The sequence below is a fragment of the Eurosta solidaginis genome, chromosome 5 (assembly GCF_040869045.1).
Source record: "Eurosta solidaginis isolate ZX-2024a chromosome 5, ASM4086904v1, whole genome shotgun sequence".
Lineage (NCBI taxonomy): Eukaryota > Metazoa > Arthropoda > Insecta > Diptera > Tephritidae > Eurosta > Eurosta solidaginis.
In genome coordinates this window covers 255,812,463-255,840,316 of record NC_090323.1, presented here as the reverse complement: position 1 = coordinate 255,840,316, position 27,854 = coordinate 255,812,463, and the positions used below count along the sequence as shown (strand labels likewise).

Sequence of the window (27,854 nt, the reverse complement as noted above, 5' to 3'; positions counted from 1 at the left end):
TACACCTAACAAGCGTTTTGTTTGTAAATTAAAAATACCATTTTCTTTGCTATGTTCTGTTTGCCTAGCATCGCAGAGTTGGCTCGTTGGCGTGAGACCATAGCCAGAACACTTGAACGCATTGTAAGAGAAGTAAAAATGCTTCAAGAAGAAAAAGCGGGTACGGAACGTGAACTTGAAGCCTTGCAGACGCCTATTAGTGTTGTTGCAGAATGCTTGACAATGCGTGATTGTCGTCTAGGTTCTGAGTTGACCTATGATGATGCTGATACGGAAATTAAAAATGAATTGGCAATAATTGAGAACAATCAACGTTTACTCGCCGATCAATGCCAGCGTGCATGGGAAAAATTGAGTCGCCTGGAAGAGGTGAAATTCAAGCTTAACCTGGAAGTGGAAAATAAATCTGAAGCTGAGGTATTGGATGTGGCACAATTGGATTTAAATAAGTTTGCGGCAAACATTACTTACAAACCTGATGCAGTGCGTAATCCGAAGAAGTAAGTGGAGAGTTTGAGGCCTAGAAAAATCAATGATTAGATGTATTTTACCATTTCTGTTCGTCCATGGCTAGGCTTGCCAGCTTGTAAAAAATAATTATTTTTAACATATGTACCATTTTGCATCTCCTCGTAGTTGTTGCTCTTATCCAACATGGTTAGAGCATACAAAAAATATGAAACAAATGGCAGAAAATGAGTTGGCTGACACCTATGCTATACGTGAAGCGTTATTTGTATGTCGCGAGAAGGCACGTAACATGTTACTAACACAACAGGAACGCGCGGAGCATGCCATACGTAAGCGCATCTTCGAGACTCAACGTGCACGTAATGAACTTCAATGGCAACAAAAGAAGGTACTCAAATTAATGTTACTCAAATAAAAAATCAAAATAATTCTAGCTCTTATTCTAATTATTTTATCACCACGCAGATGAAAGAAGAAATGGAACGTGCAGTATGTGAAATCAAAACTCTTGAACAAGCTTTAAGAGATAAAACAGATGGTTTGAAACTAGCTGAAACGCGTTTAGAGAATCGAGCACAACGTTCAGGCATGGAATTATGCTTGGATGAGGCACATGATCAGCTGTGCTTGGAGGTGCGAAAATTGCAGGCTATACGACGCCGATTAATGGACAAAATTGATGAGGCTAAAGCTAATTACAATTTATTGGAGGAACATGCCCAAAAGATCGATGTCGATTTGGAAAATAAACAACATTCTTTAATGACTGATATACGCGCTTTAGATTTGCGTCAACGTTTGAAAGGTGGTGAATTTGGTCAAAAGCAGACATCACCCACTGCTCAAACTGATCGTAATATTGTGCTGACACAAATGGATCAGGAGATACCGAAAAATTAATAGACATTTTTATTTTTGTTTGTGAAATATATTCCCATGTAATACGTCTTCAATTATCATCATACATATTCATGCTTTAGTTACATGAATACTTTTGTGGAAATTGAATATACATAAATATATCTATAAACATATAGTAAAGTAGATTGATTAAATGAATCTTTTGCTACCGATAGAACAAACCGACGACTAAGTGAAACATCATTAGCGTCGTATATATGTATTGAATTTTTGCTGATATGGGGCCTTTTGAAAAAATAATATCAAATAATGTCATATACAAATCAAGGTACTTAAAAAAAAATTCTAAAGTAAGCGTTTTCAAACAACTGCTGAACGAAACGGTAGCCACGATATTGTATGGAACGATTTTTGGCCCATCACCTTGAAGGGGTTGCCAGCACAATATATAACTTCTTTAACCCAATTATTAAGCACACCTACAAATATGAATGTATCATATATAAACATGAATGTATCGTACACATATTTAGCAGGTAAGGCTCCGCCGACCCCAAGATCCTGATGGAAGAAGGGGTGGCATATCCTAAGTGGAAAGTGGTCATTCCAATCGTTCCTGGGATGGCCGGGCTAGTACCATAATGGAGCTATTTCTAGTTTCGGAAGGTACCAGATTAATATCCCACTAAAGGCAATCAACTACGATAAATAATAAAATAAATAAATAAATGTAAGGCGCGATAACCTCCGAAGAGATCTAAGGCCGAGCTTCTCTTCCAATTTGCGCCGTGCTCCTCTTGATTTTCCCTACAAATTGGCCGGACGGGACCTACATGATTTTATGCCGACTCCGAACGGCATCTGCAAGGCAGATGAGTTTTCACTGCAATACACCCGGAGCGCTTGCCAAACATTGCCGAGGGGCGACCTCGCTTAGAAAAATTTTCTTCTAATTGAAAAACCTTTTTTCTAAACATTTTTGATGTTGCTTTGCCCGGGGTTTGAACCCAGGGCATCCGGTGTGGTAGGCGGAGCACGCTACCATCACACCACGGTGGCCGCCAACAACGATAACACTCCCCAAAACCTTCGGGGAATGTGTCTTCGCTACAATAAGAAGTAGAAGCTCATAACATGATATTCCAGTCAGAAGCCCAAATTACCATAAAATGTTTCTCGAAAGAATGTCTTAAAACTTTTTATTTCTTTAAATGTTCATGAGCTATGCACATTAAAATCAAATTCTATTTTATTCGATAACGGCTTGTGCTTAACAGTCCATCGTACAGCGCTCTTTTCTTTAAAAACTTCATGATTCTGCTCAAATAATTGTACGCCTTGCCGTATAAACATATCCCATTTAATGAAGTTACCGGGTACAATTGTTTCTATAGGGCCGGTACTTACTACGGATTTTGGACTTCTACTTCCATCAATATTCCATTCAACCCATAGGGCAACACCATTGCAGCAACCGTTTCTATAAATAATAAATAAATACAAAGTGTTATCCTATCTAATTTAGTTTAAGTAATCTTACCTCTCAATTGTAATCGTTCCATTACTGCTTTGTTCCGTATTAAAATTGCGAAAGATGACATTCAAAACCTCTTGGGGTTCAGATAATGCTTTACAGGGATATTCCCAAAGTGGCTGTGCTTCAATTTTGCTGTCCGGTATGGTTGATCTCGCTTGCTGAAATCACAAAAAGGTTTGAAGAGAAAATTTTTTTTTAATTAAGACATAAGCATACCTTAATCATTTCATCGAATAAGCTCAAATCGAAGCTTTCACATGTCCGAACAGGTGTACGTATTTTATGTAGATCACTAAATTCCACAGGCACAGCGAATATTTTAGCTGAATGTGGTGCTATCCGCACTGTAGTTGGCAACTTCGCTAAAATACTTTGTAACAGATAACCAAATTGGAAATTGTCCCAAGGCAAAATGGCGTTCAAGAAATATGGCTCCGCAAATACGTGCGTCAACTCTGTTAAAGTCTTATCATTCAGCTCCTTTAGGCCTTTAACGAACTGTACGTTCGTTGTTTCATTACATTGAGCCACACTATACATGAAACGACGGGAAAACACTTGCGTTTCGCATAACAACACCGATGCCACACCCATTTTGGCTATAGCCAAACCCAAAATACAACAATCGCCAAGACAAAGGACACGAGAGTCCTTAGTTAGGTTTTGCTCTAAATAGTTGAGATACCGTTTGCTACGAACAGATTGATTCATTTGACCAATGCGTGAACGTGAATAGGCAACATGTAAATTACAAGTGCATGAGTGGCGTGGTACAACGGTCATTTCAGCTGACTTCATTGAGCTATGAACATCAAACCAAAGCGAGTACTCATCGTGATTGCAATTGAGTATAAATTTTTCACCTTTACTTGGGATGTTCAATGGTTTTGGTATATAATAAACACCTTGCATCCAATGATCACGCCACGGTATAACATGCGGTGATTTTTTGCTGTCCGGATGTGCCCACCATGGCGCACAACTTAATGTTGTATCATCGGCTGCATACATTTTTATATCCCACCAATAAAATATGAGATCTGTTGAACCAGCTTGCAATGCTTCTACTTCTAACAAATTCTGTCGTTGCGTTTCTCTCTTCGCTTTTCGATTGAAATCAAAGGCAAATATTTCCATTGCTTTTGACAGTAAGCGAAAGTGCTCCAATTGCAACTGTGACATTTGCATATCATGCACCGCCGCATCACCTTTGCATTCCAGTACTTCTTTGGGCGGCTTCAATAGTATATTACCATCTAAGTCAGCTACAATTTTCATTGTATTCCATTGTGCTGCAAGTGAAGAGTGTACCATTTGAGCATAACAAGTAGCTTGCGATGGTATACAAACTACATCATCCGTCAGCAGTTCATCATGTGCATGGTTATAAATGCTAATCGCCCCTTCGCCAATTAATTCTGTATCTAACAGCTCTGCCACTAAAAGGTTGGCCTTATGTGGCATATCTTTACCAATACAAATCTCCGTTGAACGTTTCTTCACTAAACGCGCTCTATCAGAACAGCCATTTGCTTCGAATATACGTTGTGCACAATTTGCCATCGGCATAAATGCTTCACATGCTGTTACTGTATCAGCGCCAGCTTTGAGCGCCATCATTGAGAGTATACCTGTGCCAGTGCCAATATCTAAAACATGTACTTGTCGTCCATCGGCGTGCATATCGGCTACTGCTTTATGGAGTGCTGCATAGTATTTTTGGTTGCGTTCACGATCGTGCAGCATGTCTCCAAAGCCGGTACATGTTAGCTCCATTTGGTAGTCGTAGTCATCACTTTGTACTGCCCAATCCTTTTCACCCGTCAAAGGGTTAACCACTTTTGTGAAAATTGCCATTGGTTTACATGAGTTATGAAATGTTTTATATATTTTTTGCAAGAGTTGGATTCGCATTAAATTATGAATGAATGAAACTGAAGGCTATGCCAAACTGATGATTTATTTTTGTATGTCAGCTGATCTTATGATGCCCGGACACATTACCCTGCTAGACAGCTTTCAGTCATATGAGGCATCAATTGACAGATATGGCTGATGGAAATTTACATCACAGTGTAAAGCAAAGTTTCTATCAGGTTGTTAAGGCGGTGACACAATGACATTTATACTAAGTTGGGCAGAGATCACAGAGTATATTCACCCCTATTCTGCATTTCGATTACGTTCCCGTTCTACGCTCCTCTTAAATCGAAGTTCGGTATTCTGCATTACGACGGAATCGTAACGAGAAGAGGAAGAGCAAATGATTTTTCGAAATCAGCTGTTTGTACGGAATGTGTGAACAATGGAACAAAATAAATTAAAGAAAATTTGTAAAAAACACTGAAAAACGTTAATATTTTATTATCCAAGCCATTTTGTACAAAGAAAAGGAATAGAATATATTGCCGCCGTGTTATATTTTTTTGAGTGAAGAGCTTTCATAATTGTAAGTGTGTTTTTGTTGTTCTTTTGTCCAATTCCCTGCCGTGCCACCAAGTTTTGTTAAAACGGATTCCTGCACGAATATAGTTGACATTTTCTGAATTTGATGGATGCTAATTTCATTGCAGTGGCCTAAAATACTTTATGAAGATTTATTTATTCTTTCCGCAAGGATTGTTTACGTTTTCGCTTCAACTTCCTCTACTCCGGCAGCAAGCTTTGGCATATAACTGGACCCAACAAACAGACAAATTATAGCTGTCTATTATAATGGAAGCAATAGCCTCGGCATTATTTGTGGAGTTGGAAAGCAACGCATACGAAAATGGCCAAGCGAGAATGGAAAGGCAAATATTGCGAGATTTGTGTAATCCATTTGAGAGGAGTGAATTGTAAGATATTTAACTTAAAAGTGGTAAAGTTTAATGACTTATTTTCTTATTTAGGTTCAAAAAAACTTTCGACTCAATAAGGATGCTTTCAAGTATGTGTTAAATACTTTTGCGGGGCAAATACGTCCAAGGACTTCGACACCGACATGTTGTTTTTGACCTGGAAACATATAAAAAACAATCATAATCAAACCTTTTACGTTTCTCAACAAGTTTTACTTATATTTTTGCTAAAATTCCGTTATAAATTAATAAAAAAATAAAAAGAAAATATTTTTCCGCCAGCCAATTTTCAACTTAGAAAAACGGAACTACGATCGAAATGCAGAATACACAAAATCGAACGATTCGAAGTTGGATCGAAAGAGATTGGAACACAGAATACCAAAATCGCCAAATCGAAAAAATTCCAATCCAAGTCGAAATGCAGAATAGGGCTGATTAACTTTGATTGGATAACGGTTGGTTATACAGGTATAAAGGAATCGAGATAGATATAGACTTCCATATATCAAAATCATCAGTATCGAAAAAAAAATTTGATTGAGCCATCTCCGTCCGTCCGTCCGTTAGCACGATAACTTGAGTAAATTTCGAGGTATCTTGATGAAATTTGGTATGTAGGTTCCTGGGCACTCACCTCAGATCGATATTTAAAATGAACAATATCGAACTATAACCACGCCCACTTTTTCGATATCGAAAATTTCGAAAAGCGGAAAAAGTGCCATAATTCATTACCAAAGACAGATAAAGCGATGAAACCTGATAGATGCGTTGACCTTATGACACAAAATAGAAAATTAGTAAAATTTTGGACAATGGGCGTGGCACCGCCCACTTTTAAAAGAAGGTAATTTCAAATTTTGCAAGCTGTAATTTGGCAGTCGTTGAAGATAGCATAATGAAATTTGGCAGGAACGTTACTACTATTACTATATGTGTACTTAATAAAAATTAGTAAATTGGAGAACGACTACGCCCACTTTAAAAAAAAATTTTTTTTAAGTCAAATTTTAACAAAAAATTTAATCAGCCCTATTCTGCATTTCGACTTGGATTGGAATTTTTTCGATTTGGCAATTTTGGTATTCTGTGTTCCAATCTCTTTCGATCCAACTTCGAATCGTTCGATTTTTTGTATTCTGCATTCCGATCGTAGTTCCGTTTTTCTAAGTTGCAAATTTGTTGGCGGAAAATTATTTTCTTTTTATTTTTTTATTAATTTATAACAGAATTTTAACAAAAATGTAAGTAAAACTTGTTAAGAAACGTAGAAGGCTTGATGATGATTGTTTTTTATATGTTTCCAGGTCAAAAACAACATGTCGATGTCGAAGTCCTTGGACGTATTTTCCCCGCAAAAGTATCTAACACATACTTTAAAGCATCCTTGAGTGACGAATTGTAAGAAATTGAACTTAAAATTGGTAAAGTTTAATGACTTATTTTCTTATTTAGGTTCAAAAAAAAACGTTCGACTTAACATCTCAACTGTATTACACAAATCTCCCAATATTTGCCTTTCCATTCTCGCCTGGCAATTTTCGTATGCGTTGCTTTCCAACTCCATAAATAATACCGCGGCTATTGATTCCATTATAATAGACAGCTATATTTTGTGTCTGTTCGTTGGGTCCAGTTATATGCCAAAGCAAGCTGCCGGCGTAGAGGAAGGTGAAGCGAAAACGTAAACAATCCTTGCGGAAAGAATAAATAAACCTTTATAAAGTATTTTAGGCCAGTGCAATGAAATTAGCATCCTTAAAATTCAGAAAGTGTCAACTATATTCGTGCAGGAATCCGTTTTAAAAAAACTTGGTGGCCACGGCAGGGAATTGGCCAAAAGAACGACAAAAACACACTTACAATTATGAAAGCACTTCACTCAAAAAATATAACACTGCGGCAATATATTCTATTGCTTTTTTTGTACAAAATGGCGTGGATAATAAAATATAAACGTTTTTCAGTGTTTTTTACAAATTTTCTTTAATTGATTTTGTTCCAATGTTCACACATTCCGTACCAACAGCTGATTTCGAAAAATCATTTGCTCTTCCTCTTATCTTTACGATTCCGTCGTAATGCAGAATACCAAACTTCGATTGAAGCGGAGCGTAGAACGGGAACGTAATCGAAATGCAGAATAGGGGTGAATATCTTTACAGTATATAAGTAAATTATGTCAACATTCTACTCCAGTAATGATATGGTGCAACAAAATACAAAAAATTAAAGAAAATTTCAAAATGGGCGTGGCTCCGCCCTTTTTCATTTAATTTGTCTAGAATACTTTTAATGCCATAATTCGAACAAAAATTTACCAATCCTTGTGAAATTTGGTAGGGGCATAGATTCTAGGACGATAACTATTTCCTGTGAAAAAGGGCGAAATCGGTTGAAGCCACGCCCAGTTTTTATACCCAGTCGACCGTCTGTCCTTCCGCTCGGCCGTTAAAACGATAACTTGAGCAAAAATCGATATATCTTTACCAAACTCAGTTCACGTACTTATCTGAACTCACTTTGTATTGGTATAAAAAATGGCTGAAATCCGACTATGACCACGCCCACTTTTTCGATATCGAAAGTACGAAAAATTAAAAAAAATGCCATAATTCTATACCAAATACGAAAAAAGGGATAAAACACGGTAATTGGATTGGTTTATTGACGCAAAATATAACTTTAGAAAAAACTTTCTAAAATGGGTGTGACACCTACCATATTAAGTAGAAGGAAATGAAAAAGTTCTGCAGGGCGAAATCAAAAGCCCTTGGATTCTTGGCAGGAATACTGTTCTGGGTCAACCTGGTCCACAGTTTGGTCGATATCTCGAAAACGCCTTCACATATACAACTACCACCACTCCCTTTTAAAACCCCCATTAATACCTTTAATTTGATACCCATATCGTACAAACACATTATAGAGTCACCCCTGGTCCACCTTTATGGAGATATCTCGAAAAGGCGTCCACCCATAGAACTAAGGCGCACTCCTTTTTAAAATACTCACTAACACCTTTCATTTGATACCCATATCGTACAAATAAATTCTAGAGTCACCCCTGGTCCACCTTTATGGCGATATCTTGAAAAGGCGTCCACTTATAGAAGTAAGGCCCACTCCCTTTTAAAATACTCATTAACACCTTTCATTTGATACTCATATCGTACCAAAAAATTCTAGAGTCAGCCCTGGTCCATCTTTATGGCGATATCCCTAAATGGCGTCCACCTATAGAACTATGGCCCACTCCCTCTTTAAATACTCTTTAATACCTTACATTTGATACACATGTCATAGAAACACATTCCAGGGTTACCCTAGGTTCATTTTCCTACATGGTGATTTTCCCTTATTTTGTCTCCATAGCTCTCAACTGCGTATGTAATGTTCGGTTACACCCGAACTTAGCCTTCCTTACCTGTTCATATAGATGCGTTTAACACAAGCTTATGCATAACAATAACATCGCCACAATCAACCAAGATGTTGCTTTTGTAAATATGAAGGAACTTCAGACGTCGCAATTGAAGTTTATTACGCCTTACCCATTAACATACAAAATTTTGCGAAGAATTGTTATAAACATTCTCCATATACTACAAAAATACCTGCTAACATATTTTGCGTCGTAATCGATTGTTATATTGCAGTTTTTAATTGCGAAAAATGTTAGAAAATTTACCAACCAGGGGGAAAATAATTTCACTTGCAAAGTGTGCCAACACCGTTAGCCAAAGCAAATGTCAAATTCTTCTTTTATGGTTTGCTTGGAACCAAACATTGTGAATTCATACAAGCGGAGAATGTTTGATAAAAACGTTCACAATAGTAAACAGACTCGATCACATATTCAATCGCTGTACGATTACTTAAATCATTTGCTCAATAGTGTTTTCCAAACATTTTTGTAGACCACTGGTATATTACATTATTTACATTTTTTAAAATGTTTGCATAAATGACTGCTCAAATTTAATCTATTAACTTGATTTAAGAAATGAATACTAATATGTAGTCTGATTTTCTGTATACGTGTTTAAAAGAAACGCTGATTTGAAACACAAATGTGCAATTCATGGCACTTCAAATGTAATAACCGCGAGCAAAAAACAAACCTTTCTTCCATTCTCTGGCCATTCCCGACAGCCGTTCTCCCTGTCAGCTATTATTTGACAGATAGGTATGGCACCCTGCAAAAATCGTGTGACCAAAAACGCACACAAACAAACGATTTTTTGACAGGGGTGACGATTTGGAATGAAAAATTCTTCAAATGAAATAGCATGTTGGCAAATTTAGCTTTCCCACAATGTATCGTGCTCTCTCGCACCTATTATTTTTATAGGGATAGCAAAATACGTAATTTTTGCGTTCAAAAAAATTCGCCATTTCTAATTCAGCAGAGATAGCAAAACATTTGGTGGTCGGAAATTTTTTAAATTTTGAGAGTTTTAAATGGAATATCTCCGGAAATATTTAAAATTAACAGGGAGTTCTCCAGATTACATATATATATATTTTAAAGCTCGCAAACTTATAATTTAAAAGTAATTTGGTGTTGAAGTTTGCAAATTTCTATACAAATTTTATATGTGTATACGTATATATATGTGGCAGCACAGCTTTGTAATGTCATCAATAAAATATATGTATATATATATATATATGTGCATGTTGCTACAAAAGCGCGATTGATTTAATAAAAACATTTATGATAAGTGAAAACAATGCAAAAATGAAATGTGAAATATACTAAAATGCAATTTAAGTTTATCGTTGCCCATTTATATAGATATGTATGTGGATTAAGGTTTTGAAAGATGTGTAAATTGTAATTTAAAGTTCTATAGAAATTTGTTAAATTTGCAAACTTTAACAACAAATAACTTTTAAATTATAAGTTTGCGCACTTTAAAATATATATATTTGTGATCGGGAGAACTCCCTCTTTCATTTGATACCAAGTTTTACCCCGAACTCAGGGGTGCTATTCTAAAATTTTCCCAAAGTCTTTAATATACAATGATTTTTGCTGTTTATTTCGACAAAAATTTTTTATTTGATTTTTGTGCTCATCGAAAGAATTCACAATTATATAGCACCATGCCGCGAATAATGATAACAGGTGGTGTTTGGAGAAACACTGAGGTAAGCATTTGACGCTACTGGTTACTCTTGGCCGTTTATAAACTAAATTGATAACTTTCAGGAAGAAATCCTCAAAGTAGCTGTAATGAAATATGGCAAAAACCAGTGGTCACGTATTGTATCACTGCTGCACCGCAAATCTGCCAAGCAATGTAAGGCACGCTGGTACGAATGGCTTGATCCTAACTTAAAGAAGACAGAATGGTCACGCGAGGAGGATGAAAAGTTTTTGCATTTTGCCTAATTAATGCCAACACAATGGCGTACAATTGCGCCGATTATTTCAGAGGGTTAACTGGCACCAATTGTTCACACCAAATTGTTAGGTACAGGATTCGCCACGGGTAGGTGAGTTTGGCAATCACAACCCCTTGAATCATTTTGGTCGGCAGGTATGCCGCGGATATATTCTTGGCACTTGTTATTGATGGCTTTTATGATGCCACCAACACAACCTGGACAGACGCCAATGCTCAGTCAACCACCCAAGCCGTGTCAACCCCCAATACCCGGACACGTCCGGACGTCCTGGTTATAATGTATGCTAATACAACTAATAATTTACAAATTTGCTGATGATTATTTTTGTGTTATTTTCTTTAGCAACCACCTGCACCTGTTACTGGTAAATATCAACAGCCGCAACAGTATGATCAAGCCCAACGCCGTTTAGATCCCGATCAGATGCCAAATCCGATAAGCGTTATCATTCATTATTACTAATGAACAGGGTTTATTACCACCATTGGTGACCACAAAATATGTGGCAGAAGATCAGGGAACTCCTCGCCACGTTACGTTAGGTATCGATAATCGAAATTAATGTTTTGTTTGGCAATTACATTGATCTTTCTTCTTTGCAGGTTGTCTTAGTATTGCATACCTGCAACAGCTGATTTATTAAAAACAACAGCTTTGTCCATTACCGCCTCACCAATGGCACGAACGGATGAGGGTGAATATGAGCCACCCATTGTAAATTTTGGTGAATTGGGTGCAATTAGATCTAATCGTTGCAAGGCTCAATAGCAACTTGTAGATGCTGGTCGTCGTTTCCAATGTCTAATGTGTAAAGTAACAAGATATGGTAAAAAAATACTTTCACTTTTACTTGTGTTCATTGATCCATATTTTTTGTCAACAGTGCCAACTGCATATTTCCAACATTTGAGCCATACCGTACAGCGTGACGATAATAATGAACGTCCTGAACTTGTATTGGGTACATGAGTATTTGTGTAAAAAATGCTTGGATACCGATAGCTCTCATGGTAAACCTCAACTCATATCCACATCAATGCCTCGCATTCAATTGGGTTCACGTAGTATGGACAAGCATATTGTTGATTCCAGTGGTAAGGCCACATTTTCAAATGATGGGGCAACCATTATGAAACTATTGGATATTGTGAATCCAGCCGTAAAACTCTAGTAGACATCGCCAAATTTCAAAATGCTGAGGTAAGTTTTTTGTTATATTATAATGTGTAGAATAAAAATGTTTCTCTTATCAGGTCGGCGATGGCACCACTTCAGTAGTACTTTAAGCAGGTGAAATCTTAAAACAAGTTAAACCATATGCTGAGGAAGGCGTGCATGCACGTATCATCATTAAAGCTATACGTAAAGCATTATAATTATGCATGACCAAAATATGACATGGCTGTACATGTGGAAGCGCCAATCAAAGGAACAACAAAGTGCTTTATTGGAAAAATGCTCTGCCACAGCAATGGTCTCCAATGTCCAAGAGTATCAGAAAATTGTTAATGCTGAATGGCGTCTCCTGTACAATAAAATAGGTAAGTAAGGCGCCAATGTTGTGTTTTCTAAACTACCAATTGGTGATGTTGGTACACAGTATTTTGCAGATCGTGAAATGTTCTGTTAGTGTACCAGAAGAAGATTTGAAACGTACAATGAAAGCTTGTGGTGGAGCTGTTATGACTACAGCTAATGATATTAATTCAAGTGTTTTGGGTCAATGTGATTACTTTGAAGAACGTCAAGTTAATTCAAGTGTTTTGGGTCAATGTGATTACTTTGAAGAACGTCAAGTTGGTGATTTCAACATTTTCCAAGGTTTGATAGTGGGTTTGACATTAACTTCATTTTTATAGTTTATAATTATTTAAGTGTTGCGTTAATGCTAGAACATATGCATTGATTTTACGTGGCGGTGCTGAACAATTTTTGAAAGAAACTGAGCTTCGTTACATGATGCTATAATGATTGTGCGGCGTACAATTAAACATGATTCTGTTGTTGCTGGTAAGTCAAAATACAAATTGAAAAAAATTTCTAATCTTAAATTGTTAAGTAAAATTATGAAAAGATTGTGTCCAACTCCGGAGGAAAAAACTATAAAATTTGTGTCAGTGAAATTAATTATTGCTTTTGGTTGTTAGTTTTGAGGCATCGTCATCGAGTTCCTTCTGATCGTATATGCCGGTTCTTTTGCATTCTTTTACATGCATAAAGTGCCGTTTAAGCCTTCCTCACCCTCTCCTCCACGTTGAGCTTCCATGACAGCTTACTGTCTAGGATCATTCCTAGATATTTTGTGCAAGGTTTCCCCGTAGGGTCGCCCCTCCTAACTTAGGCCTGGTCCAATTAGGGACCTTGTACCTCTTTGTAAACAAGACCATATGCAACGTCATCTGCGTAAACCGTAAGTTTTTCTGGTCCCTCGTAGAATCCCCTAAGCAGTTGGTTAATGACCAGCGTCCACAGCTGAGATGATAGCACCCGGAGTGCCCCTGTCCACTAATTTCGTGGCCGCGTACAATCCCCATTGCGATGTAATCTTACTGCAGTTTAACATGCAGTCGATCCATCTGGGTAAGGCTGGATTTAAGACCATCAATAATCGCCCATTTAGAAAGCCCCGGCAATGCTTAAGAAGACTTCTAGAGCATATTTCTTATATTCCAGGGCTTGGCATGGCCGGACATGTACCATCTGAGCCCGGCGATTTCACCACCACTACGAAGTCCTCAGTAGTGTAATTAGGCAGCATATATGAATGCAGCTGTCTCCTTACCATTACTACAGCTCGCACCCGTCCTTCCGTTTGCGCATAGTAAAGGCCAAATCCGCGCGCGCTAAGTCCAGAAACCTTTCCTCCCGATGGAAGCCACGGCTCCTGGATCAGCGCGTTAGGAGGAGGAGTTCGCTCGACGCCACTTTACTGTGTTGGAGGTTTATCTGTATGACTCGCAGTACCAATGGGCTGCTTGTCCCCCTCCAGCACCTTCATCGTGACGTCGTCGTCCTCCTCTAGCCCTTTTGGTTTAGAGTGTTCGAAGCCCCTTCAGCCTCTTGTACCTGTTGTGCCGGGTGTTCCTCTGTGCGACTCACAGCACCATCTGGCTGTTGGTCCCCTTCTAACACATTCGGGGTGACGTGGGCTACCTCCACCTGTATTTTTTCCCTTAGGCTTTTGAGGTCCTTTTCGACGTCCACCGTGTTAGGACTTTAATACCCGCGACTTCTTTTCCTGAGTCGCATATACATTTTGCCTGTACCTAAGGACATTTTTCCAAGCTGCGCGTACAATATATCCTCCGCCTGCTTGTTTATTTGGAAGGTGTATAACTAACCTTCGTCCGTAGGCCGAGATACAGTAAGGACCTTCGAATCCTGTGTCGGTATGTTCGGATTCTGATTCTGCAAAAGTCGCAGTGTATCCTCCGACGTCATCACGCATGGTATCCATACCTTAACTTTTGTTACCTTGGGGATTTGCGCTTTATCCACCATCTAAAAACGAGCGTTCGTGCCCTGCCTTTGGAGGTTTGGAACCACTTCCTCCAGTCATCGCATGCTCACGATGTTGTCGCACGCTATCATCTTCATATCATTATACCATCCCCCGAATCAAAGGTTGGAAGGAGCTTACTTGGTTATTCCCGCATCATCTTAAGCATTAAGCTAATAAGTTATAAATACCGTGATGTCTGATGAATTGGAAGTACCCATAGGGTTACCACAAGGCTCAGTTTTGGCACCGATACTGTTCTTAATTTATATTAATGATATAGTTAACGCTATTGAAGGTTGTGAAATTAAACTATTCGCTGATGATGCATTAATAATGATTAGTGAGAATAATATTAATTCTGCACTTTCTAAAATACAACATGAACTGAATAACCTGTATAAATGGTTGTGCGGAAATAGACTGAAACTTAATATAAATAAAACGAAATTTATGATAATAACAAGGAGGAACGTTAATGAGGATATAATTGGTTTAAAAATAAATGATGAAAGCATACAAAAAGTTGACAGTATAAAATATTTGGGAATTATAATTGATAACAATCTCAAGTTTGAAGAACATATAAACTACACAGTCCAGAAAGTTGCGAAAAAAATTGGGGTTATGCAGAGAACATCCAAATATATTCAAAAAAAGTACAAAATAATTATATATAAGTCCATTATAGAACCGCACTTTGTAAACTGCCCATCTATTCTATTCATTGTGTCAGACAAAGAAATAGATAAACTTCAAAAGATGCAAAACAGATGTATGAGATTTATTCTTAAAAAACCTAGAGATACTCGTACGGCTGATATGCTGAGAAGTTTGAACTGGTTAAGTGTAAAGCAAAAGATTTTTTTTCACGCTATGAAGTTTATATTTAATATTAAAAGTGAAAATGTACCTGAATATCTAAGTAAAAACGTAGTTTAGTTAAGCAAACACATAACATTAATACAAGGAATAAACACAATTTCAAACTGCCTTTATTCAGAACTGAAATAGATCAGCAAAATATTTTTTATAAAGGTCTAAAAAGTTTCAATGAACTGCCTATAGATATAAAAAGTTGTAATGAAATCGGGGCTTTTAAAGCAAAACTTTATGAATATTGTAAAACCTTAGCAATAAGATAGTAAATTGTAATATAATTTAATTTATGAATTTGGCTTTTTTGTCGTAATAAATAAATGAAATGAAATGAAATGAAATAAGTTCCTTTTCTACAGATCTGGAGATCGGTTAAGACCTCACACTAACATGCATGCTTTCCAAGATGTAGATCCTGATCGAAAGTCACACCCAAAATTTTAGGGTGTAAGACAGTCGGTAGGGTAATGCCATATGGTCGACATTTGGCGCGGTCATGTTTTAAATAAGGTCACCGATGATTTGGTTGGTGACAATATCAGGTTTCGCGAGGCGACAAAACTGGAGAGATTGGGGAGATAGCTGTTTATTTTATTACAAAGCTCATCGATGTAGGAAACAATAGCATAGGCGTAGAAGCAATAGTAACTCCTGGTGGTAAAGGTAGCTATTGATATGTAGAAGTTAAGCAGAAGTTTGAATATGAGTTTTTTTAAGTTATAGCAAAAAAAGCGTTGAGGATTTTTAACATCTTACCAGGTACCTTCGTACATGTTTCTAAGAATGAAGAATAAAACCTATTCAAACTCAATTTTCACCAGGACAAAGCCGCTGAGACTTCGCTATACTTTAACATACAATACGTTACCCCATTTTAGCACAACTATCATTTTTTGATTTTATTAAATTTTATAAAATGTTTCTTCCTCTACAGTTCTATTTCGGTATTGGATGGTAAATATGGCTTTCGCATTTTCTCCATCAATAACTGTGAAAAGGTGGAAGAAATCTATGCGTGTAAATCTCACATATTATCTTGGTCGAGCGTTTCTTCAATAGCTCTCTAGTGGTGATGGTGACAGCAGAGAAACCCAACTGTTTACAAATGTTACACTTCAAAAAGAATCAAAATATCTGCCATTGCGTCTACGGCTTAAATACCCACAGTATATGAATGAATCGATTGCACCTAATTGTCTGCCTAACGGATAGTATACATATTCATCAAATCGAAAATATTGCACCAAACGAACTGGGTCTGAATACTGAAACAGTACACATATTCAAAATCGATGAGGAGGCTGTGATGATGGTATAGGGTGAGTTGTTGAATAACATACGAAAACCACTTTAACCCATCTATATATTTGCATTACAGCTAAAGCGTTACAAACAGCAAAAATTGCTGGCGCCAAGCAATTGGAAAAGGCAGTGAAGCTTTCATCACACCGTACGGATGGTGTAAAGTTAGAAACTGCTGTTGTAACAGCTGCCACCGACACAACGGTCATCTCTACTTCGCCGAGTAGCGGCTCGTCCGACTATCTATCGAAGACAGTATAATCATATCTTTTGCAAACACAGGTTAGCGATGTGCATGCACAGGAAATGATTTCAATTGGAAAACAAAAATCAATTAAGAGAGTTGATTTATTATTAAAGTATTTACTTTTCTTTATATCAACAGTATTAATTTAAGTTGCAATATCACGTACATATATAATAAGGGATGTGATACGATTGCTGTCGGAATTAGATTTGAAACCAATCAATACTCCTGTCAATGGTTGTAGAATTATTGCTTGAATAATTAGATTTAGAACAATAATAAGTCTGACTTAATTACAAGTCGTACATTTTTAAATTCATCAATTACGACAGCAATCGGATTCTACGACACCTCTGAATATTCTTGATCTGAAAAAAGAGTATACCTAATCTGAATTTCTACTAAGCTTCCAGTTGTAGATTATTCAAATAATTGGAGTTTTTTCTAAAGCTTAAAATTATTTTCTACTCGCTTAGAAAAGATTTCAATTGGAAAACAAAAACCAATTAAGAGAGTTTATGTTATTATTAAAGTACTTACTTTTCTTTATATCAATTGTATTAATTTAAGTTGCAATATCACGTACATATAAAATAAGGGATGTGATACGATTGCTGACGGAATTAGATTTGAAACCAATCAATACTCCTGCTATGGGTTGCAGAATTATTGCTTGAATGATTAGATTTAGAACAATAATAAGTCTGACTCAATTACTAGTCGTACATTTTTAAGTTCATCAATTACGACAGCAATCGGATTCCACGACACCTTTGAATATTCTTGATCTGAAAAAAAAGAGTAAATCTAATCTGAATTTCTAATTAGCTTTTAGTTGTAGATTTAAATTGATTCAAATAATTGGAGTTTTTTCTAAAGCTCAAAATTATTTTCTGTTCGCTTGGAAAAGATTTCAATTGGAAAACAAAAACCAATAAGGCGAGTTTGTTTACTATTAAAATAATTACTTTTCTTTATATCAACTGTATTAATTTTAGTTGCAATTTCATGTGCATATATAATAAGGGATGTCGTAATACGATTGCTGTCGGAATTAGATTTGAAACCAATCAATACTCCTGCTAAGGGTTGCAGAATTATTGCTTGAATGATTAGATTTAGAACAATAATAAGTCTGACTCAATTACTAGTCGTACATTTTTACATTCATCAATTACGACAGCAATCGGATTCTACGACACCTTTGAATATTCATGATCTGAAAAAAGAGTAAACCTAATCTGAATTTCTACTAAGCTTTAAGTTGTAGATTATTCAAATAATTGGAGTTTTTTCTAAAGCTTAATATTATTTTTTTGCTCGCTTAGAAGAGATTGGAAAACAAAAACCAATTAAGCGAGTTTATTTATTATTAAAGTTCTTCTGTTTTATATGAACTGGATTAATATAAGTTCCAATTTCATGTACATATATAATAATATTGAAAATAATAAATATTGAAAATTCAATTTTTTTGGTTCATATTTTATTCATATGGCTGCTCCAGGTAAAGTAAATCTGCAGGTAAAATTCACGTTATATGGCGGTTATATAAATGGTAAAACCGCAGTAAAATTGATTGTCAAATGGCTCGAAAATGTAGAGTGAAATGACGGAAAAATGACCGCCATTTGACGAGCATTGTGACGTGTGTGAGTAGCACAGTGCTATGCTCACATCCTATAAGTGGGAGCGGAATGCACGATCACATTAATAGGAACGAAACGGAAAATTTGGTCACAAAAGTTAATCACGCCCATGCAAACGTGACTATGAATATAACCGCTGCAGAAAGTCACAATGACCGTAAAATGACTAGTAAAATGACGTGGAGCGTTTTTGCAGGGCCCTGCAAAAATCGTGTGACCAAAAACGCACACAGCCACACGAATTTTTGACAGGGGTGACGATTTGGAATGAAAAATTGTGCAAATGAAATAGCATGCTGACAAATTTTGCTTTCCCACAATATATCGTGCTCTCTCGCACCTATTATTTTCTTAGGGATAGCAAAATACGTCATTTTTGCGTGCAAAAAATCCGCCATTTCTAATTCTGCAGAAAAGTGGAAAATTTTTTCAATTTGTGTGATTTACATTTTGCAGAAATTAATATACGGATTCTTTAATATTTTTTGGTCTACTAAAGTGTGTTTTAGCAAAAAAAACTCATATCAATGTGTGCATGTTTATAAAGAAAGAAAGTGAAATATGTAATTGCATAGTATAAATAATCGTGAGCAATTTTAATGCAGAATAGTAAATTTTGATTTCCACATACATACAAGAAAAAAATTCTTATTACCATTAAGATTTATTATCCAAAATTGAAAAAAAAAAGATTAGAAAATTCGGTGTAAAAAAACGGCAATGTGTGCAATAAAATATCCTCTCTTGTTGAGATACCCCTCCATGGTCTCCATTAATTATTGTGACGGAGGTGTGTTTGCAGCAGCAAAGTGAACCCAAACAGTGTAGGTCGTGGTGGTTGTTGTTCGTGATCCGCATCAACTGGACCAGGTGGGGCAATGACGCCACATCCAGTTATACCAAGGTATATACAACAACAGCAACCGGGTAATGTAAGGCCAAGATAGCAGCAGCAACAACCTCCCAAGGCTGGCTATCATCGTTGATTTATAAAAAAACAGTGTTGTGCATCTGTAATGTTTAAATATTTCCTCTGTTGAAACAGTTTCCACGATTCACTGTTCAACGAAAGCAGCAGCCAGCGTATGCCACCACCGAACAGCTGATAACAAAAACTTGTATGCACAGCAGTTTAAAGCCAAAATGGAAGTTGAGGAAATATCTGAAAATAAGGTAAATATATGTTTCGCGTTATTAACAAAATCGCCCTAAATTTTATGAATTAACAGATCGCTACGAACGACAAAGCACCCGAACGTGTGATCAAAGAAAGCACTACAGAAATTATTGCCGGCGGGGCCGTATTCTACAATCCAGTACAAGAATTTAATCGTGATTTAAGTATTTCAGTACTTAATGTATACACAAAGCGGTTGATAAGAGAGCGGGAAGCGGCGGCGCATAAAAATCCACAAAATACAAAGGAAAGCAAGCAATGCTATTGACAAGAAACCATACACGGCTGGTGGTGTAAAATACGACGGTGGACTGCGAATATTGGAAGCGCTTGCTGCAACAGGTTTACGTAGCATAAGTTATGGAAAAGAATCCATTAGCGTAAATATGCGACACAATGGAGTGGAACATTTAATTGTGCCAAGCGAAGGGGATGCAATGTTGGTTTGATATACGAATCAATAGCTAGTGATTTAACTGTAATAATCAATAATAAAATTCGCAATAGGACTCTCATGTACCTTTCAACTTCATATGAGAAGCGTTTCGATGTTATAGACCTAGATCCTTATGGTTGTCTGAATCGCTTTCTGGATGGCGCTATACAATCACTGACGAGTGGGGGTTCATTACTTGTAAATGCGAATGATATGGCTGTGCTGGCAGGCAATACGCCTGAAGCCTGCAATGCCAAATATAGTTCTGTGCCTTTGCGTATGAAATGCTGCCATGATATGGGATTGCGTATACTATTGCATTGCATTGAAACGCACTCTAATCGTTATGGAAAATATATTGAGCCACTTTTGAGCATTTCTGCCAATTTTTATATACCCGTATTTGTGCGTATGCATAGTAGTCAAGCGAAGTGTAAATATAGCATGAGGTTGGTATACAGCATTTTGGCCTTTTACCACAATCCATTACTTACCATATCTTTATATTATGAACACAGCAAACAATGAATGGTATTTCAATGCACTGGTTGTGATACCTATACGCTGCAGCCTATGGGTATTGTAAAAAGCAAGATCTCAGATAAAGGCAATGCGGAAGTAAAATTCGGTATACCAACTGGACCAAATGTTAATACAAATTGTGCGTATTGCGGTGATAAACATCATGTAAGTTTCAACTATCCCACTTAAGTATTTAATCTCGAATAAATCAAATTATTTCCTTCTTACTTAATTGGTGCTTAACCGTTTAAACGGTTATGTCCGTTCAAAAAAGCGCGTCAGTCGCTTTTTCAGAGGGTTAACTGGCACCAATTGTTCACACCAAATTGTTTCTTATATTCCCAAATATAGATGGGCGGTCCACTTTGGTCGCATCCCATACATGATCCAACGTTTGTTGAAGAATTGCTACAAATCATAGAAGAAAAACCGCTAAGTGATTTGGACACACAACGTCGTTTAAAAGGTGTGTTATCGGCGGTATGCCTGAACTTGTATTGGGTACATGAGTTTTTATGTAAAAAATATTCATCATATCCAACATCAATACCTCGCATTCAATTGTGGACGCTGTGCGCACTATATTGGGTTCATGTAATATGGACAAGCATATTCTTGATTCCAGTGGCAAGGCCACAATTTCAAATGATGGGGCAACCATTAAGAAACTATTGGATAAAATAATAACACAACGTAGCGTGCTCAAGTGGTATAAGCTTATCTGGAAAAGATATTTCGTAACGAAAACCCTGGAAGATTACCGCGCCTTGTCTGCTGTGGTTCAACAAAATATAACTTGGATGTTTGTTGCTCTTTTTCAATTTTCCTGAATACAAATGTCTGGATTGGAAAAATTTCAAGCAAATAAAGCTTGACGTGCAAAAGTCAAGAAATTACTTGTCATGCAACGGTAAATGCTTATAAATGTATCATTAAAATTGCATGCTTGTTTATGATGAGCCATTCGAGTGAGCATGGAGATGGATGTTTTAAATACTGTAGAGTAAATTGGCTTAATATATAAGAATTTGAAATTTTTCCAAATCTTTGACTAAAAAGTAGCTACTAGCTTGTAGAACTTTATTACTTTACTTTTAAAAAGATAAATCACTTTAGCATGGGTAATATATACCTATTATTAAAAATTAATACAAACAATATCTTCAACATTTTTTTCTCGATTCACGAACACATTTAGAAAGGCTACAACGCCTGCTAAAGAGCCGGTATCTTGCCAACGCTTTAGCTTGGATTTAGAGGAGGATCTACAAACTTTGCTAGAAGCACGCGCAGCTCCTCGTGTAGCGAATGTGGATCAACACGAGAGTAACGTTGCTGTTAGCGGAAATGCAATGAACAAAATATTTGAAATGGAGGATGAAAATAAATCCAACAATGCAAACACTATAAAGAGGATTCCTTATAATAATAAACGTACGTCTGATGAAAGTTTTATGGCTTTGGAAAAAATGTGTGATAAAACAGCATCCGATCCTGACAGCACACTATTTAAGTACATACATAGCGAGAACAAGGATATGGTTAAAGAAGATGCTAAAAAGCGCAGCGCCGATGGAAATTCGGTAATAATGATTTCAGGATGATTGGCATATTGGAGCAAATAAATATTGCTTGGCTACTGACTGCAGCCGCCGCCTTGTGGTTTATCAGGTAATCATGAATACGCACATTTTAAATATTTAAAAATAAGCTGTATGAACTAATACCATTTGTCTCTGTGTAGATCCTATATGCAAGGTGGGAAGTATCGAAAGAGTACGACGGCGTTAGGGAAAGTTGTTCTTATTACTAGAGCAAATACCATCATATGAAAGGAGACAGCCGGGGAACTAGCTAAACGTGGAGCCACAATTTATATGGCGTGTCGTGACATGGAAAAATGTGAAAAGGTATCAACAAAAATAAACCAGATAATAATTGTTATACAATTTTTGGTAATTCTTTACTTTAGCTCACAACTGTCAAAAATATTGGGAGAAGGTTCAAAAGACGCGTTTTGATCCCTGGACCACGAATCCGAGAGTGGAAATTAAGAATTTAATTTCTGTCACAAGATATTTCAAAAAACCGCAAAATGGCCACGGAGCGCTCCGAAACCGGAGGTGGGATCCATAGTATTTTTGTGCAGAACAGCTTTCTGCATTGGGGGCCTTCGGCCGCGCTTATAAAAAATTACCCTGGGTGGGTCCAACACCGGTTTGGAGACCCAAACTATATCCGCGAAAAACACTTTTACCCACAGTTTTTCTTGTGGGTACCACAAAATCATCAAAATTACAATATCCACATGAAAATTTTTAATTTTGTTTGCAAATATCTCCGAAATGAAATAAAATTTCCAATTTCCGCTTTCAGATTCGTGATCCTGGGTCCAAAGCGCGTCTTTTGACACCTCTCCCGATATTTTTAGACGAGTTTTAGCAGTTGTGAGCTAAAGTAAAGAATTACCCAAATTTTTTATTATGATGTCATGGATGATGTCATACTGCCGACGTCGGAGTTAAAGCTGCTGCAAACCTTTGGGGTGTCTTTACCGTTAATACAACAACAACCTCAAATAAAGCCGTAACATCCGTGATCGTTGGACTTTTACGTAAAAATATGGGTTCGCATAATAACATATCGCTCATTTACTTCAATGGTGTCATAACTCCAAAAACACAATTTTCCAGGAGAGCCATTCAAAGATTTTAACTGCCATATGTTGCCCATATAAAGGCTTATTTTCATTGTGCTATAGTGGTAAAGTTTTAACTGATCACAAAGATTTTTTTATACAACATAGATTATGATATTGGGTACGTTTATATGTTATTAACTCAAAAGTCATGTTTTTTGAGTTATGACACTATTGAAATAAATGAGCTATATGTACGTGCTCCTACTACTTTGTTCGTGTTCGGCACGATGTGAACGTGTGATTGAAGGTAATTTTCCTTATCGTATTCTATCGGTGACTATTCGGCCCCTTAACGCATGACACATATCAGGACTTAACAAAAATATTCTTACCTTTTTCCTCTCCATTTTCTTAACTTTTTAAATGAATAGATTTCTTAACTCATGTAAGAAGGCCTTCAAATCAGGCATTTGCACTCCTTATCATATTAGACTAACAAAGTTGCTCTTGCCTCTGAAGAAAGAAGACTTGAGGCTCATGAGGCGAGTGTTTACAAGGACATTCCCTCAGGGGGTTTCATGCTTAGTGCATGCGTTCGTTTCTTGCGCGCGCGTAGCTAAGGCTCCGTTCCCTCGAGGAAGCATAGTTATCAGACTTAGAGGCAGGATTTTAGTTGTTACCTTGAAAACTTCTAGTATTTGCCAATAGGGCTTTTCCGTTTGGTCATCACACCGATTCTGGTAACATTGCGGACACATACACCCTATATGAAGTGCTTTGACCGGCCAGCTCAAGTAAACCGTTTACATTAAGGCTCGTCAAGAACTAATTAAAATTATGTAGAAAAGTAATTCATCTGAAATGAAATGTACAAATGAAGCTCATGTTCGGTTACACCCGAACTTAGACACCCTTACTTGTTCTACCTGTTTCAGAAGTTATTTTATTCATGACTTACATTATTGGGCGCTAAAGTAAAGAATTACCTTTATATTTTAATTGCCTGATTAAGAGAATGCGAGAGGTACACATGATCTACCAGCAGGAAAGGCGCGGATCCAAGCACGGGGCTGTAAAGTGTCGAAGATTATGTGTAGGTCTTACAACCTTAGACAAACAAAGTTACTTATATCATTAAAAAGGGAGGCCTGTAGACTCATGACTGGTATTCTGACTGGTCACTGCTTTCTGGCGTCACATGCCTTTAAATTAGGGTTGGTCAGTGCTAGCAGATTTTGTATGTCGGGGTTGATTCTGGATAGGTAAGAGTTTAACCTGTTACAGTATCCAGAACGAAGTTGAGCTAGAGTGACTCGCTTTTCTCTGGGGAGTATGTGTTCCTCTTCCGCGAGGTTTGGATACTTTTCTTTGAGTACTGGATTCACCGGGCAATTCCTAGCATAAAGGTCCGACGCTTGTTTATGGAGTTCACCAAGGACCTGCTTGTGTTTTTTCGCTGCATACGGCTGGGTTCTCAGGAGCCGTATTTCCTCAAAATGCTTACGGAGATGGCTCCTTAGGCCCCTAGGCGGTGCTGATTGACCAATCAGATGTCTGTTGGGATGCTCAGGTTTCTGGGTACAGGAACTGTTTGGTCAGCATCTCATTTCTCTCCCTGACGGGGAGTATTCTCGCCTCATTATGCAGATGGTGTTCTACGGACATAAGAAGACAGCCCATGGCAATTCTGAGTGCAGTATTTTGGCAGGCCTGTAGCTTCTTCCAGTGGCTTGGCGACCATATGGGTGACGCATAGCACTTAATCGGCTGGCTAATTGCTTTGTGTGAAGTCATGAGCGTTTCTTTTGGGGAGATAGCTGTTTATTTTATTACAAAGCTCATCGGTGTAGGAAACAATAGCATAGGCGTAGAAGCAATAGTGACTCCTGGTGGTAAAGGTAGCTATTGATATGTAGAAGTTAAGCAGAAGTTTGAATATGAGTTTTTTTAAGTTATTGCAAAAAAAGCGTTGAGGATTTTTATTATCTTACCAGGTACCTTCGTACATGTTTCTAAGAATGAAGAATAAAGCCTATTCAAACTCAATTTTGACCAGGACAAAGCCGCTGAGACTTCGCTATACTTTAACATACAATACATTACCCCATTTTAGCACAACTATCATTTTTTGATTTTATTAAATTTTAATAAATGTTTCTTCCTCTACAGTTCCATTTCGGTATTGGATGGTAAATATGGCTTTCGCATTTTCTCCATCAATAATTGTGACGAGGTGGAACAAATCTATGCGCGTAAATCGCAACATATTATCTTGGTCGAGCGTTTCTTCAATAGCTCTCTACTGGTGATGGAACAGCAGAGAAACCTAACTGTTTACAAATGTTACACTTCAAAAAGAATCAAAATATCTGTCATTGCGTCTACGGCTCAATTCCCCACAGTATATGAATGAATCGAACGCACCTAATTGTCTGCCTAACTGATAGTATACATATTCTTCAAATCGAAAATATTGAACCAAACGAACTGGGTCTGAATACTGAAACAGTACACATATTCAAAATCGATGAGAACGCTGTGATGATGGTATAGGGTGAGTTGTTGAATAACATACGAAAACCACTTTAACCCATCTATATATTTGCAGCTAAAGCTTTACAAACAGCAAAAATTGCTTGCGCCAAGCAATTGGAAAAGGCAGTGAAGCATTCATCACACTGTACGGATGGTGCAAAGTTAGAATCTGCTGTTGTAACTGCTGCCACCGACACAACGGTCATTCTACTTCGCCGAGTAGCGGCTCGTCCGACTATCTATCGAAGACAGTATAATCATATCTTTTCCAACACAGGTTAGCGATGTGCTTGCACAGGAAAAGATTTCAATTGGAAAACGAAACCCAATTAAGCGAGTTTATGTTATTATTAAAGTACGTACTTCTTTTTTATATGAACTGTATTAATTTAAGTTACAATTTCATGTACATATACAATAAAGTATGTCGTGTTACGATTGCTGTTGGAATTAGATTTGAAACCAATCAATATTTCTGCTAAGGGTTGCAGAATTATTGCTGGAATGATTAGATTTAGAACAATAATAAGTCTTACTCAATTACTAGTCCTACATTTTTAAATTCATATTTTTTTTTACTTTATTACTTTCAAATTCAATTACGACAGCAATCGGTTTCCACGACACCTTTGAATATTCTTGATCAGAAAAAAAAGTGTAAATCTAATCTGAATTTCTAATTAGCTTTAAGTTTTAGATTTAAATTGATTCAAATAATTATAGTTTTTTCTAAAGCTTAAAATTATTTTCTGTTCGCTTGGAAAAGATTTCAATTGGAAAACGAAAACCAATTAAGCGAGTTTATTTATTATTAAAATACTTACTTTTCTTTATTTGAACTGTATTAATTTAAGTTACAATTTCATGTACATATAAATAAATAAATAAATAAATAAAGTATGTCGTGGTACGATTGCTGTTGGAATTAGATTTGAAACCAATCAATACTTCTGCTAAGCGTTGCAGAATTATTGCTGGAATGGTTAGATTTAGAACAATAATAAGTCTGACTCAATTACTAGTCGTACATTTTTAAGTTCACCAATTACGACAGCAATCTGATTCCACGACACCTTGAATATTCTTGATCAGAAAAAAAAAGAGTAAACCTAATCTGAATTTCTACTAAGCTTTAAGTTGTAGATTATTCAAATAATTGGAGTTTTTTCTAAAGCTTAAAATTATTTTCTGCTCCCTTAGAAAAGATTTCAATTAAGCGAGTTTATTTATTATTAAAGTACTTACTTCTTTTTTATATGAACTGTATTAATATAAGTTCCAATTTCATGTACATATAATAAAAATAATAAATATTGAAAATTCAATTTTTTTGGTTCATATTTTAATCATATGGCTGCTCCAGGTAAAGTAAATCTGCAGGTAAAATTCACGTTATATGGCGGTTATATAAATGGTAAAACCGCAGTAAAATTGATTGTCAAATGGCTCGAAAATGTAGAGTGAAATGACGGAAAAATGACCGCCATTTGACGAGCATTGTGACGTGTGTGAACAGCACAGTACTATGCTCACAACCTATAGGTGGGAGCGGAATGCATGATCACATTAATAGGAACGAAACGGAAAATTTGGTCACAAAACCTAATCGCCCCATGCAAAAATGACTATGAATATAACCGCTGCAGAAAGTCACAATGACCGTAAAATGACTAGTAAAATGACGTGGAGCGTTTTTGCAGGGTATATGAAAAACTGCTAATAGCTCCGACACATGAGCAGTTTTTCATATAGATGAGTTTAACACATGCTTATGGAGTATGAGTAGATTGCATGTATTTTTATGGAGAATGGTAGAATGATCGACACTAGCGCCATC

The 27,854-nt window shown here is 36.8% G+C and overlaps 3 protein-coding genes and 1 long non-coding RNA gene across 24 annotated transcripts in view; 3 read left to right on the top strand and 1 right to left on the bottom strand.

The window, feature by feature from the left end:
- The window catches only part of LOC137253291 (tektin-B1), a 31,270-nt gene extending 29,774 nt beyond the window's left edge, over nt 1-1,496 (top strand). For all 7 annotated transcript variants that reach the window (XM_067789959.1, XM_067789953.1, XM_067789956.1 and 4 more), the window contains exons 3-5: nt 69-500; nt 637-859; nt 937-1,496. In XM_067789959.1, coding sequence (XP_067646060.1) covers nt 69-500; nt 637-859; nt 937-1,371 — 1,090 coding nt within the window. In that variant the 3' untranslated portion in view covers nt 1,372-1,496. The remainder of the gene's footprint in view (nt 1-68; nt 501-636; nt 860-936) is intronic.
- A 1,006-nt stretch (nt 1,497-2,502) lies between these two features.
- Art7 (arginine methyltransferase 7) lies at nt 2,503-4,841 on the bottom strand. Its single transcript, XM_067786348.1, has 3 exons — nt 3,086-4,841; nt 2,873-3,027; nt 2,503-2,812 (listed from the first exon to the last, which is right to left on the bottom strand). The coding sequence occupies exons 1-3, from the start codon at nt 4,781-4,783 to the stop codon at nt 2,548-2,550; spliced, it is 2,118 nt and encodes a 705-aa protein (XP_067642449.1). The 5' UTR covers nt 4,784-4,841; the 3' UTR covers nt 2,503-2,547.
- A 5,288-nt stretch (nt 4,842-10,129) lies between these two features.
- Nucleotides 10,130-17,484, top strand: LOC137253289 (uncharacterized). Of its 2 annotated transcripts, XR_010953761.1 has the most exons (11): nt 10,130-10,144; nt 10,804-10,869; nt 10,931-11,408; nt 11,473-11,672; nt 11,733-11,956; nt 12,014-12,330; nt 12,384-12,671; nt 12,731-12,951; nt 13,006-13,140; nt 16,443-16,827; nt 16,887-17,484. It is a non-coding gene; the product is annotated as an uncharacterized lncRNA (long non-coding RNA). The 2 variants fall into 2 exon arrangements; XR_010953760.1 differs by lacking the exon at nt 10,130-10,144 and having other exon boundaries at nt 10,198-10,869.
- Nucleotides 17,485-18,910: 1,426 nt separating this feature from the next.
- On the top strand, nt 18,911-27,328 carry LOC137253288 (tRNA (guanine(26)-N(2))-dimethyltransferase-like). Of its 14 annotated transcripts, none has more exons than XM_067789942.1 (10): nt 18,937-19,879; nt 19,936-20,322; nt 20,391-20,768; nt 20,838-21,006; nt 21,193-21,643; nt 22,040-22,275; nt 22,586-22,751; nt 23,218-23,789; nt 25,652-26,036; nt 26,091-27,323. In XM_067789942.1, the coding sequence occupies exons 5-7, from the start codon at nt 21,441-21,443 to the stop codon at nt 22,630-22,632; spliced, it is 486 nt and encodes a 161-aa protein (XP_067646043.1). In that variant the 5' UTR covers nt 18,937-19,879; nt 19,936-20,322; nt 20,391-20,768; nt 20,838-21,006; nt 21,193-21,440; the 3' UTR covers nt 22,633-22,751; nt 23,218-23,789; nt 25,652-26,036; nt 26,091-27,323. The 14 variants fall into 14 exon arrangements, with proteins under 14 accessions (XP_067646050.1, XP_067646049.1, XP_067646051.1 ...); XM_067789938.1 differs by lacking the exon at nt 23,218-23,789 and having other exon boundaries at nt 18,941-19,610; nt 19,752-19,879; nt 22,040-22,512; nt 26,091-27,322; XM_067789939.1 differs by having other exon boundaries at nt 18,941-19,879; nt 22,040-22,512; nt 26,091-27,322.
- Nucleotides 27,329-27,854: the final 526 nt, after the last annotated feature.